Raw genomic sequence first — 24103 nt, 5'->3', positions numbered from 1 at the left:
AATACGGAGAAAGAGCGCGAAGAGTGGGTCCAGAAATGGTATTTTCACTACTGTAGCTGTTGGCAGTGAACCAAGTTCTCAATTCACGGCATTGAAGAAAAATTAGAAAAAATGCAAGCTATCCTAGCTGATCATATTGCTCTCCAGTCCGGGTTGCTTCTGTCAATATTAGCCCTTGTACTTGTTCTGGTAAGTTTCATGCATGTTTGGTATGTGGATAAAGAAATGGAGCAGAATTCGAGGAATTGCCCACCATAAGGTTTGTATGGTTCTGCCAATTTCACTGCTTTTCGAGCAGAATCTGCCACCTTTTCGAGCATTATCCGCCAATCCCTAGTCGATATCTCCAATGTCTGCTGATTTTTAAGGAAGAAGTTTAGAAAGAGTAAGCCTAAAATAGCGGGGAAGTGTTTTTGTACTGTGCGTTTCAAGTCGGCGGTCGCACATCTGATTGAAAAATCCCCACTGATGATTCCGCAGCTCACCAGATCAAGGTGTGGGTCCGGTCTCCTTCACTCAGTAGAGACGAGCTCGAGTCGAACTAGTGCCGGTAGAAGCTGGTAGCTGTACGTCCGGTGCCGAGAGGATGGCTCACATCCCAGTACCACATGCACTTCCCGATGTCTCACCCCCAAGATGAAGAATGAAACAGCTAGGTGCCGAAAGGCGGGCTCACCACCCCTGTATGGCACCTTCCCCACGTCTAACCCCAAAGACGAAGGGAATACTGTAGTAATCATACTGGCCGAAGTTAAAAAAAAACCCAGCAAGAGTACATAGAGTACATACCGGTAAGCTGTTTGTTTGTCCTGTCAGCTGTTTGTTTGTCCTGTAAACTGTTTGTTTGTCCTGTCAGCTGTTTGTTTGTCCTGTCAGCTGTTTGTTTGTCCTGTCAGCTGTTTGTTTGTCCTGTCAGCTGTTTGTTTGTGCTGTAAGCTGTTTGTTTGTCCTGTCAGCTGTTTGTTTGTCCTGTAAGCTGTTTGTTTGTCCTGTCAGCTGTTTGTTTGTCCTGTCAGCTGTTTGTTTGTCCTGTCAGCTGTTTGTTTGTCCTGTCAGCTGTTTGTTTGTCCTGTCAGCTGTTTGTTTGTCCTGTAAACTGTTTGTTTGTCCTGTCAGCTGTTTGTTTGTCCTGTCAGCTGTTTGTTTGTCCTGTCAGCTGTTTGTTTGTCCTGTCAGCTGTTTGTTTGTCCTGTCAGCTGTTTGTTTGTCCTGTCAGCTGTTTGTTTGTCCTGTCAGCTGTTTGTTTGTCCTGTCAGCTGTTTGTTTGTCCTGTCAGCTGTTTGTTTGTCCTGTCAGCTGTTTGTTTGTCCTGTCAGCTGTTTGTTTGTCCTGTAAACTGTTTGTTTGTCCTGTCAGCTGTTTGTTTGTCCTGTCAGCTGTTTGTTTGTCCTGTCAGCTGTTTGTTTGTCCTGTCAGCTGTTTGTTTGTCCTGTAAGCTGTTTGTTTGTCCTGTCAGCTGTTTGTTTGTCCTGTCAGCTGTTTGTTTGTCCTGTCAGCTGTTTGTTTGTCCTGTCAGCTGTTTGTTTATCCTGTAAACTGTTTGTGTACTCATGCATGGAAATACATGTGGTCATACAGTAACACCTGGTTTAAGCGACCACCCCACGGTGCAAGCAACAGCGGTCGTTAGAGCCGGGTGGTCTTTAGAACCAGGTCCCACAGTGTCTGTGCAGAACTGTCGGTGCATGGCAAAACGGTCGTTAAGAGCAGGTGGTCGCTAAACCCAGAGGTCGCTTACACCAGCTTTTACTGTACTTCTCGAAGATTGTTTTTAGGAAAAAAAGAAGAAAAACAGGTGAAACGAATTCCTTGGTTCAAGTGAATCAAGTCCTGTGGGTTAAAATCAAGTAATGAATAATGTGTGCCCTTTTTGCATGAGTCTATAATTATATAGCTATGACTATGATTTTAACGTGACCATGCAGATCATTGTCGTTCTGTTCCTGTATAATCACTCATCCTGCTCGATACTTTCTGAGAAGCAGGTAGTAGTAAAATACCCCCTGCTTGAAAGTATACCTATACTTCAAGTAGAAGGGAAGTAACAACGCTTGGTTTCCCTGTCTCTGTCTCTGTGTCTGTCTCTCTCTCTGTCGAGTTGTCAAAGAAATCCGACTCTGCCCACCCATCGTTTTCATTTCCAATACACGGTATACCGGTAGTCCAAAAAAACAACATCCAAGAGCCACATGGGCCGCATGAACCCTGGCACTGCTTCAAGGAAGATTCATACTTCATCTCGCGTACGGGAAAGCCATCGTGCGACCGTCGCGCAATGACTTTTCCGTAAGCGAAATAGTTGAGCTCAGATCAACTTTTTCGCGACGTGTTCACCGTAAGCGAAATGGAGTATGAATAGGCCTTTAGGCACGTGGGTCGCGTTTTTCTTTGCCCACCACTATACAATCGGGTATGAAAAACATCTGTCCCCGGGGAAAATCGCTAAAAAACGCGGGGAAAAAACGCGGCATAATATGGCATAATTTGCGGTGAATTTGCGGTTAATATGCGGTAAATACTGATGCGGTGAATATTATTGATATGCGGCAAGTTTGCAGTTGATATGAGGCAATTTTCAGTGAGTATGTAACGCACTTTACAGGGTTTGGGGCCGTTACACGGGAGACGGCGCGCGCTGGCAGTACTTTACGGTACATGATACCACACACACGTCGTTAAAATGCGTGTCGCAATCACCTTGCCGACCTTACATTGCCCATAAATATTACCATAGCTACAGTAAAGGTGGCACAAATGCACGAGTGCTGGCCCACACACATACGCATAAGCAAAATGCAATATGCCCCCCACATGTGCTAACGAACGAGCCCTACACACGCGCGCACACACACACGCGCGTGCACTGTTGACTTCCCTAAAGAACGTGTGGGAAGCGGAAGGGACACCAAGACTTGGCAAGAGACACCTGGGACACCACAGCATGCACGTGCACAAGAAGTCTTCTAAGTCTTGGATACCAGAAATTCGACAACAGTTAACCTACATTATATCTACTGGAACGTGGAAGAAAGGAAAGAGCAATGGAGAATGATAAACATTGCAAAGGAAACAAGCCCCGTGATAAATAAAAAAGTTTACCAATCTGAGGCAGGCAGGCACGATGTAGCAAATATAGAAAGGTGCTAGATTTGAGGTACAAAGAGGTAAACTTCGGCAGATATAACCGAAATCGCACGGGTGAATATCAGAACAGGGTGGGTTTATTATACATTTGGGTAACGATGCTGTAGCAGCTTGATCACCAGGGTAATGGGGCACACACTGGGACCCGAATGGCAGCGAGCGGACAGAAGGCTATCGGTAAGCGAGGTGCAAACCACACACGCGCCCGCACTCGCGTGCACGACAGGCGTCGGCCGCTTACGGCTAAGAGCATCGACAGCATTGCAGCTCGGGTACTGGTGTACATGTACATGTACACGCGCCGCCGCGCACAGGTGCACACAATTGCTGCTGCAGTTGGTGTGAGCAAAAACGCACGGGCAGAGTTGATGGTAGCCACCAGCGTTACATGCATACGACCTAGCACTTGCACCGGCGACAGCGGCGCAGCAAAACCCGCTCCTGGCTCACAGTGGACAGGTGCTGGCAGTTGACTGGCACAGTGCAGCAATGTCAAAGCCCAGGAGCAGCGGGAGGGATATGCGTAGCAGCCACTTGACCGCCAACCTCCACAGACAGTACTACTGAATAAAGCAAAAGAATATGTTGTGCCAACGACAGAATTCAACACCCTTCTTCTCCATGCTCAAGTACACAGCACCGCAACACGGAATCATATGAGAGAGAGATAGCAAGTGAGTGCTCAACCGCATGCAACGAAAGGTGACAGGAAGTGCGCGCACGAGAGAGAGAGAGAGAGAGAGAGAGAGAGAGAGAGAGAGAGAGAGAGAGAAAAAGAGGGACTGAGAGCGAGGGACTGAGAGCGAGGGACTGAGAGCGAGAGACAGACACGAGACAGGTGACACAAGAGACAGGAGAGAGCAGTAAACTATGTGGCATCGCCAATGTGCTGGCGGAACTAGAACTCCGAGATGGCGCGGCATGCCGCTCCAGTGGAGGATGAGTTACTCAAGCATCAACAGCGTGCATGTGATGTCAGCCATCGTCATGCCCTCGTCAGCACACAAGCAAAACTCTGACCTGCGGACAGGCAAACATCGAATGACTCTCCGTGCAGTTTAGACGTTGGTCGTGGAATACGAGCCGAACACAAATTCCTGTGACTTTGCGCCGTTGCAGACATTGGTGACTAGATGGCTGCCGGAGGCGGAGCTAGATCTGTCCAGGCATTGGTTGGAATTAGGATGGTACATGACCTTATGGTCCTGTACCAACCAATACAGCATGTGCACACACACAACACAACACATTCGGACGCACACACAAACACAGAGAAACAGACACACACAGACAGACAGACACACACATACAAACATGTCATATGCGTCAAATACAGTCAACTTCGCTAATAACGACTGCGGATATAACGACAATTCGCGAATAACGACAGAATTTCCATGCCCAGAGCAAAGTCCCATCCTACTGTAATACATATAATGAGACTTCGGGTATAACGACACTTCGCAAATAAGGACACCTTTTTGATGCCCCGCCGAGTGTCATTATAAGCGAAGTTGACTGTACATAATGCCAGAGCAATGCAGTGAGACCGCTTGGGTGACCAGGTGAAAATCAGCAAAATCTCACCTTCGTCCCCAGGATTCAATGCAAACAGGCACATCGGAAAACCCATCGTTCCGATAGCTTGAATACTGTAAGACCAGATATTTTAACGTCAATCCAAGTTAATGATCTCCGGATTTTCGTGCGTTAGCGAGGTGAAATTCTAACGAATTCCGTGTCAAAACCGGCAAATGACTGTACGCGGTGATTTCTGTAAACTAAATTTTGTTGTCGTCGAGACATCTCCTGAAGGAAGTCGACATTCGATTAGGTACGCCGTCGTTAGTATAAGCAGTGTAGTTTGTGTTGTAGCCGAAGTTTCTGTTTCCGCGACTCCGCCATGCCGTGATGAGGCCTCAGTATTTCGTCGTGGGTACAGTCAGACCTCGCTTATCCGGTCCTCTTTTATCCAGATCCCTCGCCATCCGGAAGAAAATTGTTGGTTACCGATTTACAGCATTTGCCATGCATACACACGGTATGTGTGTTCGATTATCTAGTTCCCTCGCCTATCTGGATATTTTTGTGGAAAACGGATGTGTGCGGTTATGCGAGGTCTGACTGTAGTAATTTGCTTAATGATAGTGTAAACCAGCACGATATGGAAGAGACCAGGTCACGTATGCAGCTTAGGTTGGCAACCGCGGCTGCTGATGGCATCACTGACGGCTGTTCCGATGAGGACTCGCGGTATGTAGAGCGCTCGACGGCCACAAACGCCAAACCCAAACGGGCAGAAAAGAGCATATTGGGCTATAAAGGCGTTCTATTCACCAGGCGCTAGGACCAGTTTAGTTCCAAATCCGAAGCTTCTACGGCATTCGGAGTCAGTCGGCAGCTTTTCTACAAATATGAACGCGAGATGGCTTCGTCAGGAGTGCTACTGTAAAACCTGAAAGTCTAACGTTTTAACGACAATTTTTTTCGTTATTTGAAGAAACGTTATCGCGAGATGTTTGTGTAAAGGTGCGCAATACGGATGGGTGGCCAGGTAGCCTTCGTTAAACTCTCCGCACGTAATCATGCCAAAATTACAAAAACGTAAACTTTTTGGTCGTTAAACTATCCGGTTTTACAGCAGTCGATTTGGCAAACTTGGCGTGGCAACCCTGAGTGCTGCCTCGCATTGCAGAGTCCTGTGACGATCAAGACAAAAATCGCGGTTTGGGTGAAGCTCGGATGGAGGCCGAGTTTTCCGCATCCGCAGGAGCGCCACCACCCTCTCTCTACGGATCAAGGCACAGATGCAGCTCCTGAGCGGTGGAAGGTGAGCAGATCAGACCCACCACAAAGCGGTCAAAGACCGAAAAATCCTATTCGCTGCGTCTATGCTTCCTTCGTGCCAGGCCACAAGATCAAGACAGAGTTCTATGGTAAAAGCATGCATGCACTACACGGTATTTTTTTCCTACAAAATCAACATTATCTCCAGACAGTGGGGTGAATAATGGAGTGTGGTGGTGGGGCCCATTAACCCTTTGCATGCTGAGCCCCTTTTCTCCAATCCACTGGCCGTACAGCGCACTGACTCTCTTGGTGGAGTATGCACTCACAGCTCCGAACGAAATTTATTCTGATTTTACTCAACCTTGATGGATTTTTATCGTCCTGGGCTCGTTGGAAAGATCAGGACCAAGCGAATCCATCCTGGCAGCTCTCAGCTCCATAGACACATCAGGGCCACATCCAGGTCCTCTCCGAATTACTCCACCGTGCCTCGGAACGGCACAACAGCTCAATTTCACATTCTTGTTCGGCTTCTTGCCCAAATTCAACAGATTTTCACAATTCAAACTGCGCTGCAAAGCTCAGATCCAAGCGCTTCATTTGATGTCCATCACGCATGCGCCGTGCCAAAAGGGAAATCCCCTGGCACGCTCTGCAACAAAAAGAAGTTATGAACAAAAAAATTCGCGTTCACTCTGGGCCGTGATTTCCGTGTTCATCTTGTCGCCGCTCAATGAATTCTTATCCTATCGCGAAGAACTTTATACCCCCGGAAAGATGAGGTGAAGATCTTTCCAACGGTGTATTGATTGTCGCGATGCGTTTATGTTTGACGAAGTTACGAAAGTTTGTACACTGGTCTATGCACTGCGATACAGCGCGCGTTCACTCTGGGCCGTGATTTCCGTGTTCATCTTGTCGCCGCTCAGTGAATTCTTATCCTATCGCGAAGAACTTTATACCCCCGGAAAGATGAGGTGAAGATCTTTCCAACGGTGTAGTTATTGTCGCGATGCGTTTATGTTTGACGAAGTTACGAAAGTTTGTACACTGGTCTATGCACTGCGATACAGCGCGCGTTCACTCTGGGCCGTGATTTCCGTGTTCATCTTGTCGCCGCTCAATGAATTCTTATCCTATCGCGAAGAACTTTATATCCCCGGAAAGATGAGGTGAAGATCTTTCCAACGGTGTATTGATTGTCGCTATGCGTTTATGTTTGACGAAGTTACGAAAGTTTGTACACTGGTCTATGCACTGCGATACAGCGCGCGAACTTTTTGCGAGTTAACTCGTACGTAGTGGATCAGGTCATGCATAAAGTGCGAGTTAACTCGTACTCAGCACGCAAAGGGTTAAGCTCAGTCGGCCAGAGGTCTCGGCTTCATAGCTCCACGGACGCACCAAATGGACCTGTATGGACCGGTTAAGAAGCAGCGCGTTGACGACAAGAGACATACGTGTGCCGCGACGCACACTCACCTTGTTGATCCACTTCTGATTCCCCTGCATCTCGTGGCACTCGTACCAGATCACCTTGGCGTTTGGTTTGCTCTCCGACGCATCCAAGCACAGCTCTTCGTGTCGAATTTCCCTCAACTTTGTGTAGAAGAAGCCCTGGTGGCAAAGAGAATGAGAAAACAAAACAAAACGTAAGAGTATGCCTATCCCCTGTGTATCTATACTACACAGTTCTGGTGACTACTGGTTCCTGCAACAGCATGCGTACCACCTGTTCCTGAATATTACACAGTCACTGCGATTACTGGTTCCCCGTACCATCCCTACACAAATTCAAACAATGTTTCAAGATCAGAAAGTAGGAGCCCATCGCCCGTGCCCCTCCACCACCAGCATCTTCAGCAGCAGCAGCATCTTCAGCAGCAGTAGCAGCACCTTCAGCAGCAGTAGCAGCATCTTCAGCAGCAGCAGCAGGACCACCACCACCAGCAGCAGCACGACCACCACCACCAGCAGCAGCAGCAGCACGACCGCCACTACCACCAGCAGTAGCAGCATCATCAGCAGCCGCAGCAGCAGTCAGATCATACTGCTGTGGACATTCAAATCTTAGTGGTAGATTTTTCTTGTAACCAGATGAGACCAGACGACGCTTGCAGACACCAGCACGAGCACTGCACCAGCTAGAAGTTGCTCCTGGCAAGCCTTGTTTTGTTCCATTATGATGTTGGGAACTCATCAGAGGAGAGGTAGATGTTGAATGAAATGGGTTGAACTAAAATGATATTGGTTTAAAGAAGGTATTGGCGCAATGTGTGTACACTCAACGAACTATCACGTGTGACAAAACAACACGAATGAAATCGTGCAGAATGTAGGTGTTATGAAACCTACCTACACAACTATCACAGGTGCTAAGTCAATCACAAGGAGAAAGAGAGGTACACAGAATAGGTTGCGCTAACAAAACTACACGTCACAAAGTATACTGACGTGGTGACAAAGATGAGTGCAAAGTAGAAGCCGAGTGACAGCCAACAAAATCATCATTCTGGACGTCTAACGTCACATTTGAAAGTTGCTAATTGCACACGAACCTCGAAAGCTGACGTTGGGTAGAAAGGAGTGTGGTGCAGTGGCGAACTATGAAATGCTAAAGCGACGTTTCCATCTAGATCTTGACAACAGGGTTGGCGTCTGACGCTATAATCCTTGCAGCAGATCATCCTTCTTCACATCAATACCAGATTTCCTGGTCCAGGAGAAGTCATGGTTGACTTCTTTTTGACTTATGACTTCAAGATCTCACAGTTCGCCACGGCATCACACACTCCTTTGTTGGCTGTCACTCGGCTTCTACTTTGCACCCATCTTTGTCACCGCATCAGTATACTTTGTGACGTGTAGTTTTTTTAGCGCAACCTATTCTGTGTACCTCTCTTTCTCCTTGTGATTGACTAAGCACCTGTGATAGTTGTGTAGGTAGGTTTCATAACACCTACATTCTGCACGATTTCATTCGTGTTGTTTTGTCACACGTGATAGTTCGTTGAGTGTACACACATTGCGCCAATACCTTCTTTAAACCAATATCATTTAGTTCAACCCATTTCATTCAACATCTACCTCTCCTCTGATGAGTTCCCAACATCATAATGGAACAAAACAAGGCTTGTCAGGAGCAACTTCTAGCTGTTGTGGAATGTGGCTGGTGCAGTGCTTGTGCTGGTGTCTGCAAGCGTCGTCTGGCCTAAAGAAAAAATCTACCACTACCATTTCACGGACCTACTGAAGATGGCATCAACGAAACATTGACATCTGTTGAGAAGTCAAGCAGCCATGGGGCGCTTGCCTCGCAGCCGTGAGCACTGCTGGTCCATTTTTGCAGTGCGTACGTGAACTAGAGTGCGTGTACGCACTAAGTTAGTAAGGGCGCCAGCCTCGGTCATTCCACCGGATTTCAATATCCACGACAGTAGCATTATCGAACTACTGCTACTGTAAAACCGGAACATTTCGGTAGAGATTTATTTTTGGTAACTTCGGTACAGGGAATTTTATACATAAAAAAACGCGACCGAAAATTCAACAATGCCATGCCACACGGTGTGCAAAATGCATTTTTGGATCTGGAAAACTGGTCTACCGAAATTTTCGCGCTACCGAACCGTTGATTTTGGGAAATACAGACAATATTACACCACCGAAAATACCTGGTTTTACAGCAATCGTGAACTCACCTGGTTCCCCTTTTGACCATGACATGGATAAAGTGACGCGGGCGTCTGGGCATCCTTCTTCGACATCATGTCCAAGCACATCTGAGACTCGGGATTACGCAGCTGTAAACACGCCAAGGATGAGCGCATGCACACACACACACACACACACACACACACACGCACACACACACATACACACACACACGCACGCACACTTGGTCTCCACTCAAATTACAATCCAGTGATTTGACACTCGAATCAGTCCCTCGACCCCAGGTCACAAAGAGCTATAGTGCATTTCAAAAGTATAGACCTCTGGTTTCCAAAAACCTTCAGGCCAGCATCTATACCACATCACATCTGTGATCACTTTGTGCATAAATTTTCCAAAATAGGGCGTCTGTTATCGAATCACTTAGAAAATTAAATGAGAAAAATAGCGGGAACTGCCCGAGGAATATGCCAAAGAAATTTCTCAAAAAGCTCAAACCAAAATTGAATTGACTCAGATGGAGAGCCAAGGTTTAATTTATACAAAAGAGAAAGACCAAGGTGGTGTTAGTGGACAGTATAGCGTAACTTGTAGTTCCTTGGTCTTTCTCTTTTGCACAAAATTGAATTATTTGTCTGAGGTCTACTGTAAGATCGGATATTTTAACGTCAATTAAAGTTCACGATCTCCGGATTTTTGTGGGTTAGCGAGGTGAAATTCTAACGAATTCTGTGTCAAAACTGGCAAACGACTGTACATGTATTATCGTTTAGTACATAACGAGTTCAATTGTTAACGAATTTTTAAAACTCGTTAAATCGTTAAAACGAGAGAGCTTGGAAGCTCAGGGCCCTACGCTATGCTTTGTTACTTAGCTCATCGTGCATGTTGTGGGAACTGATGGAAATGTTTCCTGGGAAGGCGCTGACTCTGCCGAGCACGCGCGTTCTGGAGTCGACGGGATCACTCTGCAGACGTTTCCTGTGACCGGCGCTGACTCGCCCGTTCACGCCTATTTTGGAGACGACGGGATCTCTCTTCCAAAGTATGTTTTTGCTGACGCATCCTATCACCTATTCGGCAACTAACATCCATTCTAATTTCATTTCCTCCTCGTCTCCCTATTTCTTTCCAGAAAGTCTCTCTATACATCAGGGAGTCGTACTGTATTGGCAGCTACCCTAACGGGTCACGCCGCCCACCACCCAAGCATGGGTATGATGAGGGACAGTGGCAACAGAAACAGAAAAAAACAGCAATCAGGGAGAGAAAGCAAGACAAAGACGGCGATAGTAGTACATCTGGTGTGCGACGTATAGAAAAGAGAGATGACAAGAGATGCGCACAAAATAGGAAACAATAATTATTTTTGCAGTTCCGAAACAATTAACCAGGTGATGGAGTGTGGGCACCCGAAGTCCCACCTGGACTCCACTGGAAGAACATCCCACGCAGGGATATCAGCGATAGGCCAAGCGTTGAAAAACAGCCATGAGGACACATCGTCTAGAAGTCCACCGCGCTCGAACTGAAATTGCAGGTTCAAACAATTTTCCACGCGGCGTCAGGCAGCGTAACTCTTCTCCCTGCATCACCATCCATCTCCAGCAACCGTCTCCACTCACAGCTCATGCCTCTGCCACCACTGTACTCCTCCGAGCTTCGCAGTTTGAAACCATTCGGGGGTCAGCTACACCACCGCGAATGGAGAGACGAGGACGACAACGGTCGTGACTGAAAAGACACTGCCTTGGCGACCGCGTCGCGGAACCCTCGCCCCAGCAAATTCAGAAATACGCCAGGGGCAACTCTGGTGGACCCAGAGCCGCCCCCTTGGCAAGACTAGTAAAAGGAACGACTGAAAACTCAGATAAAACGGAGCTACAAAAAGTGCAACCGTCCCCTTCAAGCACATATGCAACACACAGGGAGTCGTATACACGTACATAATATTGTGGCCAGCTGTTTGTAGCCAGCTGTGTTTGATGGTACGGTACGGTACGGGACAGATACGGGAGCCAGCAAATGGCCAGCTGTGCGATACGGTACGGGACAGATACGGGATAGCGCCAGGCGTGACACAAACAAACAAACAAACACCAAATTAAAGCTGTGTGGACCCTGGCTAGCGCCAGACGTTACTGAAGTAACGTCTTCTGCATAGCTACGGGAATTAAATGTTCGTTAACACTACTGGTCTTACAGTATACTTTTGAAATGCACTAACTATCTCTTAACCCTTTATTGGCTGGCCCATACATTGATCGAACACCGATGTTCGATGGGGTAGGCATTTTGAAATTATCGTAACTTGGTCAAATCTCGGTCTTTCGGAGAGATCGAAATATGTAGGTCGAAGAGAAAACTCTCAGCTGTCGCCTCAAACAATTTTCAAAGCGATACAAAGAGCGGTTCGTAAGTTATAGCACTCGTAATATTGGTCCCGGGAAATTTGTGCTCAGAGTGCGATGCGTGGGTCAACAGCCGGGATTTTCCCTGCTTGCGTCACCTGTTGACAAGGCTACACCGATTCAACTTCAAAAGCAGGTTCCCGGGAGTGTCTACGAAAATTTTGAGTTTGATACGAGCAACAGGAGTGAAATGGTGGATAGAGATAGATCTCGAGCGTGAGCCCAGCGCTGGTGGGCCTTCCCTGGCTTGCAGCGCTGGGCCAGTGCATCCCGTGGAGTCGAGTGTAGGCTCATTGCGCTCCTCTCGTCAAGGCCTTTCCAGGATGCCCAAGATCGTGGAATTTGTCCAGTGCAAACTAAAGTTACGTCCAATTTAGTTACAGGTTTGGCGATTGCGTGGGCTTGTTTATATTTTAATCGGCCAATAAAGGGTTAACCCTTTGTGTACGGACTGTACAACTTTCGATCCCCTGGGATCGAAACTTTTCAAAATTTCAATCGATCGCAACTCAGTCGTTCCTGGGTTATATCCGAAAACTAAAATATGTAGGTCAAAGAGAAAACTTCCAGCTGTCCATTGAAACAATCGCTGAAGCGCTCCGATGTGTGGTTCCAGAGTTACGAAGCTCGAAAGTCGAATCGCGGCAAATGTCGCTCAATAGCCGCTCGCGCAAATTTGAATGAGGGATTTCCCCATTATTCTGGGCATGCAGTGACGTAGAAACACGTTCAAAATAGTAAACGGACTCATGGCAGTTTGTGAAATTTTTTTGAAGTAACAGTTGTTACGAGCAAGGAGAGCGAAATGGCTGATGCAAGACGACTTCTGTCGGAATAGTGGCGTTGCAGCTAAGACGCTGGGCTGTAGCGCTGGCGTTTTGACCTTCGTGGTGGCAAGCGTGGGCTCAATGTGTTCCTCTTGCGACGAGCTTTCCAGGAAGCCCAAGATTGAAAAAATCGTCAAAAGGAGACTAAAGTTATGACCCAGATAATTATAGAATTTGAGGTGAGTCGAGATCAAATTCAGTCTGTGTACAATTTTTTCAGTACATATAAAAGGGTTAATTTGCTAAATCCTATATATAGGATTTTGTATATATAGGATTTTGGTCATATTTTTCAACTCAAAATGGGTGTGGCATGAGAATAGCAAAAAGTATGTGACCAATTCTTCCTTGCTAGGTCTTAGTAGATATCGAGAGTTGAATAAGATAATTTTTTCAAACACTAACATCTCAGGCTCATCTCCTTGCTCAATATTACTAAGGCCTGTGCCCTATTTTTCGAATCCTATATATAGGATTTGAGATTTTATTGGACCTTGTTTTATCCTTAAAACTGGTAGTTTCATGACGGCATGTGCGATATGTCATCATGAAACCACCCCGTGCCACACCGGCAATGTTCTTCTGCACATTCACTGCTTCAGTCCTTTCCATGACAGCAGCTGAACAATTATGCTCAAATTTCCAATTATTGCTGAAAATGGGTATTCATCAGAAATATTATCACCCTATGAATCTAAAATGTAAACATTCATGCCTCAAACATATTTACAACTTCCATGAAAACCATTATGCCGTTATTATTGGTCGTGATGACCAATAACAACGGCATAAAAGACACACATTTTCAAATCCTATATATAGGATTTTTGGCCAGCAAATTAAGAGATAGAACTGGTGAACAATAAGACACAATTGACATACCTCTCCCCATGCCATCATGAACTTTGGATCTGGAACGAAATGTTCAGGGAAAACATTCTGCAGGAACCTACAGGAGCAAGCACGGATGTGCACAAAAAACACATCCACACAGACACAAACACGCACGTAAACACACACATAAACACAGACACAGACACAGACACACACACACACACACACACACACACACACACACACACACACACACACACATAAACACACACACACACACACATACACACACACAAATAAACACACACACACACACACACAGATTTACAAAGAAAAACTAACAGATGGATGGATGGACGAATGGGCGAATGGATGGATACTAGTCGATACAATACTCACACTACACAATGCTGCCTGGTTAGTGTTTTTAACACGTAACCAACGGCAGAGAAAAACGTGGGTTGTGTCATTGCCGCGTGAGTGTCGTACTAGTGACTCTGTCCACTGGGCATAAAGCACTACATGCACAGTAAAGTACCGCCAGAGCGCCCCACCTTGATTTTACCGCCAGGGAAGGGAAAATCCCATGGCAGAGTGCAATGAAGTTGTACGGTGTGAGAACCTTAGTGTACACTTAGGTTCTCACACTTAGCAGGTTCTGGTGTGGAGCTCGCGTCCGCTTGAAGGCACGGATTGATTGCACAACGTGCAATATGTGTACAAGGTTCGTGTCGTATGGCCTACAGACAGCAGACCACCTCCACAATACGAACAAGAAAGGACGAGATGGCGGAGCGCTCTGGCGGTACTTTACGGTATATGCAGTTTGGGGACCTTAGACAACTGTGGATAGATAGATCGATAGATATCAATAGATAGGCAGATGGATGGATGGATGGATAGATAGATCGATAGATATCAATAGATAGGCAGATGGATGGATGGATGGATAGATAGATCGATAGATATCAATAGATAGGCAGATGGATGGATGGATGGATAGATAGATCGATAGATATCAATAGATAGGCAGATGGATAGATAGATCGATAGATATCAATAGATAGGCAGATGGATGGCTAGATGGATAGATAGATCGATAGATATCAATAGATAGGCAGATGGATGCATGGGTAGATCGATAGATAGGCAGATGGATGCATGGGTAGATCGATAGATAGGCAGATGGATGGATGGATAGATATCAATAGAAAGGCAGATGGATGGATGGATGGATAGATAGATCGATAGATATCAATAGATAGGCAGATGGATGGATGGATGGATAGATCGATAGATCTCAATAGATAGGCAGATGGATGGATGGATGGATGGATGGATGGATAGATAGATCGATAGATATCAATAGATAGGCAGATGGATAGATGGATGGATAGATAGATACACACAAAAGAGGTTTGTGGATTTGTCTCAACTTGCTAGGGCCGACCAGTGCCAAGACGACTCGCGCCCAGGGGACGGGAGAGTGACAATCGGGCTAGGCTTCGTTGCTGGTAGACTCAGGTGCTCGAAGTCCGTACATGGTATCCTAAGTTCGTACGTCCATAATGTCATGTTCTGTTATTGTATTCGACTCAAATATTTTAGGGGACAGTGTGGTATGTTCTCCTCGCGTAGCAATTTTCAGGGATCTACGATAAGCAGAAGGCCCATACCACGCGAGTGGGTTTTCGAGTGTCCATACAAAATACAATTTGGGTTACATTTCATGCAAAAATCAACTTTGCCAAGACCGATTTCGAACGGCCACAGCGTCAAACAGACCTTCACTCAATCATCAAGAGCCAGCTTAGAGTTGAGAATGGCCAGAGGAGAAGAATTTACAGAGAACCACCAATCCTTGCAGAAAGGTTGACACTCCTGGCATCTCCACCACTGTTTTCCCGCGGTTTTCACAGCGTAGCTGCTTCTTCTCTGAGCCGACTAAAAACAGCTTGCATTTCGGTGACAAACTACGCTTTTGCAAGAAATACTTGTGGAGGCACATGCCAAACATATCCCTTCGGTGCTTTCGTCGTAACCGAGTAATTGCAAGTTAGCAATTAGCAGAAATATGTGTGTATTTCGAGTCACCTCTGATCAGTACGGACTTAGAGGACCCTCTGCGACACCAAAATTTGATATGAAAAATCAGCGAACTCCAGAGAAACAGATCGGATCGAAAGATGGCCTGGCTCAATCGAGCCTGGCCTCAGAACAAACTTGGACAAGATACCTTCCATCCACGAGCAGGATTCTGGAAAGTGATCATTGCTAGTGTGAGCTTCAGCTCGGCAAACACACACTGTAAAAGTGACTTCGAGCACCTGGGTCTACTCAGAGACAGAGTCTTACGCGTCAGAGTTTTTTTTTATTTTTTTATTTTTTTTTGGAGACAAGAGTCTTACGCGTTCGCAATCATAAGACAGCGCTGTCCGATGATTGCTAGCCCGAGAAAACTCTGCCTACCGTCAGCAGGGACGTAGCTGGTCCTCTTTTTAGGGGGGGGGGGGGGGGGGGCACGGCCGCATGTGTGTAGGATGGCAGATACATGCCATCCATGGTCATTATGGGCATGCTAAACCTACATGAAGGTTGAAATTTTTATCCGCCATGCGACCTACGCGCCTGATCAACAAATAGAGAGAAAGGGGAGGGGGGGGGGGGGGGAGACGTAGAGTGTAAGCGTGCATATACGACTTCACTCACCAGTCGAAGGACTTGCATTTGAGCCGCTTGCGAAGGTCAAGCCGGTCACTCAAGTCTCCAGGGTCGACCTTCATGATGTCTGGTGAGCTGGTCTCGTAGAACAATTTCTTGTACTCATCCAACCACACCTAATGTAGACACACAAAGAACGCAAACAAATGGTACTGTAAACTGGCGAACTTTGCGCCTCACAAATGTTGCGCCTTCAAGAAATGCACAGGTTTGCGATGAAATTTTTTTGGGATTTGAGCGTATCATACATCGTGGCCTTCATCACATGTCGCACTCACCTCTGCCAATCGTCTTGCGTTGCGTTGCGTTGTCTTGCCGACGCCTTTCGGAAAGCTGATCGGCGACGCTCGTCGATACACATGGCCAACGCGCGAGCACGGCACAAACTCCAGCCGACCGCCACACATCCACAGCTGTACAAACACGGGGCAGGAGAGAGAGAGAGAGAGAGAGAGAGAGAGAGAGAGAGAGAGAGAGAGAGAGAGAGAGAGAGAGAGAGAGAGAGAGAGAGAGAGAAGTGAGTCGGTGAATTCACACACGCATACACGCACGCACACACACACACACACACACACACACACACACGCGCACACACACACACACACATACAGACCATGTACCATGTACATGGATACGCCCGTCGCAAGAGAAGCACGCAAATCTGCAAATGCACTGGATGTGCACCCACAGATTTTCTCTTATAGCAACGATAGCGGACAAGATCTGAATGAGACAGATCAAGACTAGCGCCAGATAACTGCCCAATCCACACAATCTGCGAAGCCATGTGAATTGACCACCAATGCACACCTGGTCTACACCACATGGAGTACGTCGGCATAAAACGGCCACACAGACACAGACACACGCATGCACACATACGCACACACACACGCACACACCATCAAAACACAGTCACAACAGCAGAAGTAGGACTCACGCGAAACGAAAGCTCCAGATTCTCACTTCCCCAGATGTCCATTTCCCAGTCATACGTGCCAAGGTCATTAAAGTACTTGCGGTCCATGGCGAAGAGACCACCAGCCATAGTTGGCGACCTAAACTCAGACGTTTCGTCTTTGACATCCTCCTTGCGAATTCTCGGTGGGATACCACGCCACGTGTAGATCAGGTTCCAGTTGAAGCTGCCCATCACGAACGGGTCGGTCACCCCTTCGTAGTTGAAGTTGTCCTAGAAGCACAGGCCAGGAGGGAAAGAGGCATGCCGCATGGAGATGGCGGGATGAGGGTTAATCAATGTACAGCTGGCAGTTTGACATTTAGTGCTGGCAACTGAAATCCGACCGCTTGAGCGTTGCGCTCACATCGCAAAGACCCAACACGGGATTGTAACACTACGAAAACAGAGACCGCCAGAACGTGAACGCAACACTCAGGGGTCGGATTTCAGTTGTCAGCACTGTACAGACACTGTCTTTGTCGGCTTTACACAGAAGGCACACTCATACCTTGGTTTTCCGGACCCCAAAAGTTACGGGCACTTCGATCTATCCGGCACCCTTTGAGCAAGCTTTAGTGGAAATATTACTACTCTTTTGTCACTTTTTTGTGGAAATAGTGAGGTCACATGCCGTATCTATTAGGGAGGTTTAGTCTCACGTAATCCGTGGGTACTTTACGTGTGTGTACCACGTGATACTCAGTGACCCACGTACAGACGTTTTCTGATTCACGACATACCGTGTATGAAGGCTCACCCACGTTCTGCCAGAACGTGGGTGAAAATCAGAATGGAGTGCATTGTGCAAGCTGTGAGGGTGCTCAGCTGAAGAAGTTTCCGAAGCACGAAATCAAAATATTGGATGAGCTTCTTAGGCCCGGGTAGCTTCGTCTTTGACCAGGTTTGGGCCTTTCGCTTTATGCTTTTGTTTGTTCCGTGTGACTAAACACAACATTGCAACGTGGGTGCCCTTCATCCACTTTACGTGGATCACCCACGTACGCGCTTCCGTTACGTGGGAACTAAACCTCCCTATTATATGGCCTTTCCCCGTAAACATGTATGTGAATCGGAGCAACGGACATTCAAAGGGGTAAGCGCAGTGCCCGGTCCGGATAAACGAAGCATGAGTGTATCAGACTTTCTTTGTCTGCTGGTGGACTTTCACACTATACAATCCTGAGGCAAACACAATCTAACCCAAATCTAACCCAACACTGCAGGGCTACACACAGGTACACTCAACACGCTGAGATTATACCGTAAAGAACCGCGAGTGTGCCGCACGTTGAATTTTACAGCCAGGAGAAAGGAAATTCGTATGGCAGAGTGCAACGAAGTTTGTGCGGTGTGAGAACCTCAGTGTACTAAGGTCACACTTGGCAGATCTTTGTGTGAAGCTCGTGTCCGCTCGAAGATCAATTGAGTACGGATTGAGTGGACAATGTGCAATGTGTGTACAAGGCCCGCGTCGTATGACCTACAGACAGGACAAAACCTCCACAATACGACCACGAAAGGACGAGATGGTGGGATGCTCTTGCTGTACTTTATGGTACATGGGGTTATGTATAGGATAAACCCTGAAGCTGAGTGTTTATTGGGAATATATTTCAGAATAAACACCAAGCCGTAGGTGAGGTGTTTATGAAAGAAATATATTCCCAATAAACACGAAGCTGAAGGGTTTATCCTACATATACCGACCTATATATACACCACACACTCACCACACTTCCTGGGAGAGATTGTGGAAGGCATAATACAACAATTTCCTTCGCTGATAAAATACTTCAAAATCCACTGGCATCACCACACGTTCCGTACCTACAGGCTACACGTACCGACACGTACACGTACACGCTGATTTTTGATGTTTTTTACAAGAAAATTTCGAAAAAGCTGCTCTGATGCCGGTGTTCAATTGCGCATGCTCCCCATGACCACATTCATTTCTGAGATGGAGCCACGTGCGAAGAGGTTTGCTTCCTCCGCTGAGGAAGAAAGAACTAAATTTGTTGATGATGCCGTACCCGTTTCAACGAAGAAGGCCACCAGCACGTGGATCAGGGCTCTGGAAGATTATGCCGAGGAAAAATCTGTTCCTTTGGACTTTAAATTGACACCTGTACCTGAGCTTGCCAAGCTTCTGGAAGGCTTTTACGCTGATGCGAAGCGGAAGAACGGCGAGCCGTACAAGCGGAACAGTTTGGTGGCAGGCCGAGCTGCGGTTAGTCGCCATTTGATTTCTCTGCGGCCCACTGTCAATATATTCAACGATGCGGAATTCAAGCAATCCAACAAGGTACTGGACGGTGCACTGAAGGAACGGAAAAGGTCGGGCCAAGAACCAGCCGTGGAGCACAAATCCGCCATTAGTCCTGGAGATTTGGAAAAATTGAAGGAACATTTCGCCGATGTTCAGGACACACAGGACCCAATCAAGTTGTCCATGTATGTGTGGTTCATCAGTACAACCCACTTTTGTCTCCGAGGTGGCGAGGTCCAGGCGAAACTTGTGAAAAGTGACCTTGTCTTCAGCAGCCCAGACGGAAGAGAAAGGGTGACGCTTGCAACTGACTTCATGAGCAAGAATCACACCGGCGGTCTGAAGGGAAGCAGCTTCTCCTCAATTGGGTGTATCGAGGACCAGCGTCAAATCCGTGTCATCAAAAAGTACCTCTCCCATCTCCATCCCGAATGTGACAGGCTATTTCAACGGGCTCGCATCACCAAAGGTATGGCAGATTCTTGTTGGTACATGAATGCTCCCATTTCTCATAATCTTTTGTCTGCCATGATGAGAAGGCTCTCAGAAGCTAGCAATTTGTCACAGTCGTACACGAATCACTGTCTTAGAGCGACTTCCATCACTTTGATGAAATTTGCAGGAATAGAGGATAGGAAGATTATGGCTGTCAGCGGACATAAGAATGTTCAATCTTTACAAGCTTATGATAGGCCTACTCTCGCTGATGCCAGTGCTACAGCTTCCGCCATTGATTGTAAGCCTGCCACTACCAAATCAGCTCCTGGCAAAGAAAATACTGTACTTTGTGCTTCGTCAGAAACTAGTGCTGCTGCTGAGTCTGTTGTGCCACCTGTGTCCCCTGGTGGAATTTGTGTTTATGGCTCATCGAATGTAACCATCAGCTTATCACCCTATCCTCCTGCACGTGCTGCTCCTCCCAGAAACCCTCGCTTACCTTTGAAACTGAAGAAGAAGGTCAAGCCAGAGAATGATGAGTCTTGATTGCCTGCATTTTTGTTTTCTTTGATGCTGGTCTCTTTGTCTAAATTTTGCTTATGGATTTGTTCGGTTTTGCTGCTGTTTTGAGCTCCTGAGTCTAAATTTCCCTGTCTCATTTTGCTGGTTTTTGCTGTGGCTATTTCCATTCCTAAAAAAGCAGTATAATATCAAGTATTTTATTGGTTCACTGGTATAATATCAGGTATATTATTGGTTCACTGGTATAATATGAAGTGGAATATTCAATCACTGGTACAATAAGTACCAGTACATACCTGGTGCACTGTAGGGTGGTGAGTGGGGGTGTATATTAGGTCGGTATAAACACACGTAAACCCAACACTCTGGGAGTTATACACAGGTAAACCCAACACTCTGGGAGTTATACACAGGTAAACCCAACACTCTCGGAGTTATACATAGGTAAACCCAACACTCTCGGAGTTATACACAGGTAAACCCAACACTCTCGGAGTTATACACAGGTAAACCCAACACTCGGAGTTATACACAGGTAAACCCAAAACTCTGGGAGTTAAACACAGGTAAACCCAACACTCGGGGGGTTATACACAGGTAAACCCAACACTCTGGGAGTTATACACACGTAAACCCTACACTCTGGGAGATATACACACGTAAACCCAGCTCTCTGGGAGTTATACACAGGTAAACCCAACATTCTGGGAGTTATACACACGTAAACCCAGCTCTCTGGGAGTTATACACACGTAAACCCAGCTCTCTGGGAGTTATACACAGGTAAACCCAGCTCTCTGGGAGTTATACACAGGTAAACCCAACATTCTGGGAGTTATACACAGGTAAACCCAGCTCCCTGGGAGTTATACACACGTAAACCCAGCTCTCTGGGAGTTATACACAGGTAAACCCAACACGCGGGGAGTTATACACAGGTAAACCCAGCTCTCTGGGAGTTATACACAGGTAAACCCAACACGCGGGGAGTTATACACAGGTAAACCCAGCTCTCTGGGAGTTATACACAGGTAAACCCAGCTCTCTGGGAGTTATACACAGGTAAACCCAGCTCTCTGGGAGTTATACACAGGTAAACTCAACATTTTTGGGTCTACTAGTATATTTTCGGCCTCCCAGGGCTAAAACACGTTTCGGCCACATCAAATTATCGGCCTGTACTGCTGCTGTCTGTATACAATGTCACACCGAACCTTGCAAAACAAAATTCCGAGCGCAACAAAATTCCGCCCGAATACGGTCAGGCCGAACATAGCCGGAAATAAATGTGCGCTAAATATCTGTAGACTTGTACATACCTGGTTAATGACATCAATGGTGGGACACACGGCCGTTCGGTAGTTCTCCTTGATGCGCATCGCCAGCGGCTCGTACCAACCGGCGTTCGCCTCGATATGGCAGTCCAGAAAGACGACGATATCGCCCGTGGCATCCGCCGCGCCTGAACACAGCGCAGAGCCGGGAAAACAATAATACAGTCAGTGGCAGGCGGGCCGTGGCAGCGAAGACAGCGGAATCACTACGTTGCATTACAAAATACATCTTACCGTAAAGTCGTGTATAAAAGCTGCGGCTTATTGTGACTTTTTGGGGGAAATTTTGCAGGCTTCTATATATAAGACGGGCTTTCAAAACAGAGAGATCCCAGGCTGTCCAACAGAGTGCTCAGTACCGAGAGGCAGAGCTAGTTCAAACAAGAGGACGGAAAAAATGTGTTAACTCTGAGTTTCGCGCACTAAGCGATCATCAGAAAACAGTAACGAGAAATCTGGATCAGTACTGGTTTATAGACACAAAGCAAAGCGTAAATGACTGCATCATGGCGCAAGTCCAAAAAGGTGCGAATGACAGCAGTGGTGAAAGGTATCACTTCAAGTGACAAGCACTGGACCTGGTTGTCTGCTACTTGATTAGGGTGATGGCTGTGGATGGTTTGAAGTTCCGAAGGTAACACTTATAGTACTGATCCAGATGTTCTCGTTACTGTTTTGAAGTGTTTTCTGATGATCGCTTAGTGCGTGAAATTCAGAGTTAAAACACCCCCCCCCCCCCCCCCCCCCGCTTATTGTTCTAAGGCAGGCTTCTATACAAGACAGATATCTCTATGTATGTCAACATGAAAACCAGGCTTATGTGCCCACAGTGCATCTCGAAAAATCAGGCTTGTATTCAAAACAGGCTTCCAAATGAGACAGGCTTTTATAGAAGACACTACGGTATTCAACAAGCAGGCACCACACTGGTCAATTTGCATGACCAAAACAATTCCAGGTTCGCGTAAGACTTGGAGGCCGGGTTTTCCGCATCCATAGGAACACCACCACCCTCTATGGATGAAGGCACAGATACAGCTCCTAAAGCGGTGGAAAGTGAGTAAATCAGACCCGCCACAAAGTGGTCAAAGACCGAAATCCCATTCACTGCATCCACAGATTCTCTTATAGCAACGACAGCGGATCTGAATCCGACACACGTGCGCGCACACGCACGCACACACACACCGCAATATCAGCACGTACCTGCCATGCGCGATCGTGTTAGACCGGCACGACGAATCTGCCTCTTGACCTTGACTTTGCCGCCAAAGCGACCCACATACTCCGTCAAGGGGTCTTTCAGATGAGCTACAGATTGCACACACATAATTATACAGTAAAACCGGTAACTAACGACAGCCCCTTGGGGCCAGAGAAAGTGGTATTTAGTGGCAGGTGGTCCTTAGTTAGAGGTTTGCACCGCACAGCCATACATGAATGTGAGACCGTCCGTGCCTGGCAAAGTGGTCTGTAGTACCAGGCTGGTCGCTCGTCATGGTGGTCTTTAGCTACAGGTTTTAATGTAGTCGTGGCAACTGAAATCCAACCTCCTGCTACAGGTTTTAATGTAGTCGTGGCAACTGAAATCCAACCTCCTGATTTTCGTGCTCGAGTGAAGCACCGATTCTAGCGGTCTCTATGTCATAGTGTTGCAATCTCGTGCTGGGTATTGCAAAGCGAGCGCACCGCTCCGGGGGTCGGACTTCAGGTGCCAGCACTTTACAGGTACATGTGTATGAACACAGTATCGACCCAAATGATGGCAGTGGCTGTGAGGTCCTTTTTTGATGCATAAAACTCGTACCCCCTCTAACCCCCCCCCCCCCCCCTTACACGAGAGCACACACAGAAGCACACACACATGCACGCACACACACCATGTACCATGTATACGCCCGCCGCAAGAGAAGCATGCAAATCCGCAAATGCACTGGATGTGCACCCACAGATTTTCTCTTATAGCAACGATAGCGAACAAGATCTGAATGAGACAGATCAAGACTTGCGCCAGATAACTGTCTAATCCACACAACTGGCGAAGCCACGTGAATCGACCACCAATGCACACACACACGCGCACACACACACACACACACACACACACACACACACACACACAAACACACATATACACATACATGTATGTATGCTATCTATTTTTATACGCCCGTCGC

At 46.9% G+C, this 24103-nt stretch overlaps 1 protein-coding gene across 1 annotated transcript in view; it reads right to left on the bottom strand.

The window, feature by feature from the left end:
- Positions 1-2896: 2896 nt before the first annotated feature.
- Positions 2897-24103, bottom strand: part of LOC135827553 (polypeptide N-acetylgalactosaminyltransferase 1-like) — a 25444-nt gene continuing 4237 nt past the window's right edge. The window contains exons 6-14 of the mRNA XM_065340028.1: positions 23133-23237; positions 21912-22054; positions 17343-17594; positions 16681-16815; positions 16391-16518; positions 13730-13796; positions 9636-9737; positions 7417-7551; positions 2897-4349 (exon numbers count right to left, since the gene is read on the bottom strand). Of these exons, the coding sequence (XP_065196100.1) occupies positions 4203-4349; positions 7417-7551; positions 9636-9737; positions 13730-13796; positions 16391-16518; positions 16681-16815; positions 17343-17594; positions 21912-22054; positions 23133-23237 (1214 nt within the window). The 3' untranslated portion in view covers positions 2897-4202. The remainder of the gene's footprint in view (positions 4350-7416; positions 7552-9635; positions 9738-13729; positions 13797-16390; positions 16519-16680; positions 16816-17342; positions 17595-21911; positions 22055-23132; positions 23238-24103) is intronic.

This window comes from Sycon ciliatum, chromosome 11 (genome assembly GCF_964019385.1).
Source record: "Sycon ciliatum chromosome 11, ocSycCili1.1, whole genome shotgun sequence".
Classification (NCBI taxonomy): Eukaryota; Metazoa; Porifera; class Calcarea; order Leucosolenida; family Sycettidae; genus Sycon; species Sycon ciliatum.
This window is presented reverse-complemented; position numbering and strand designations above follow the sequence as displayed.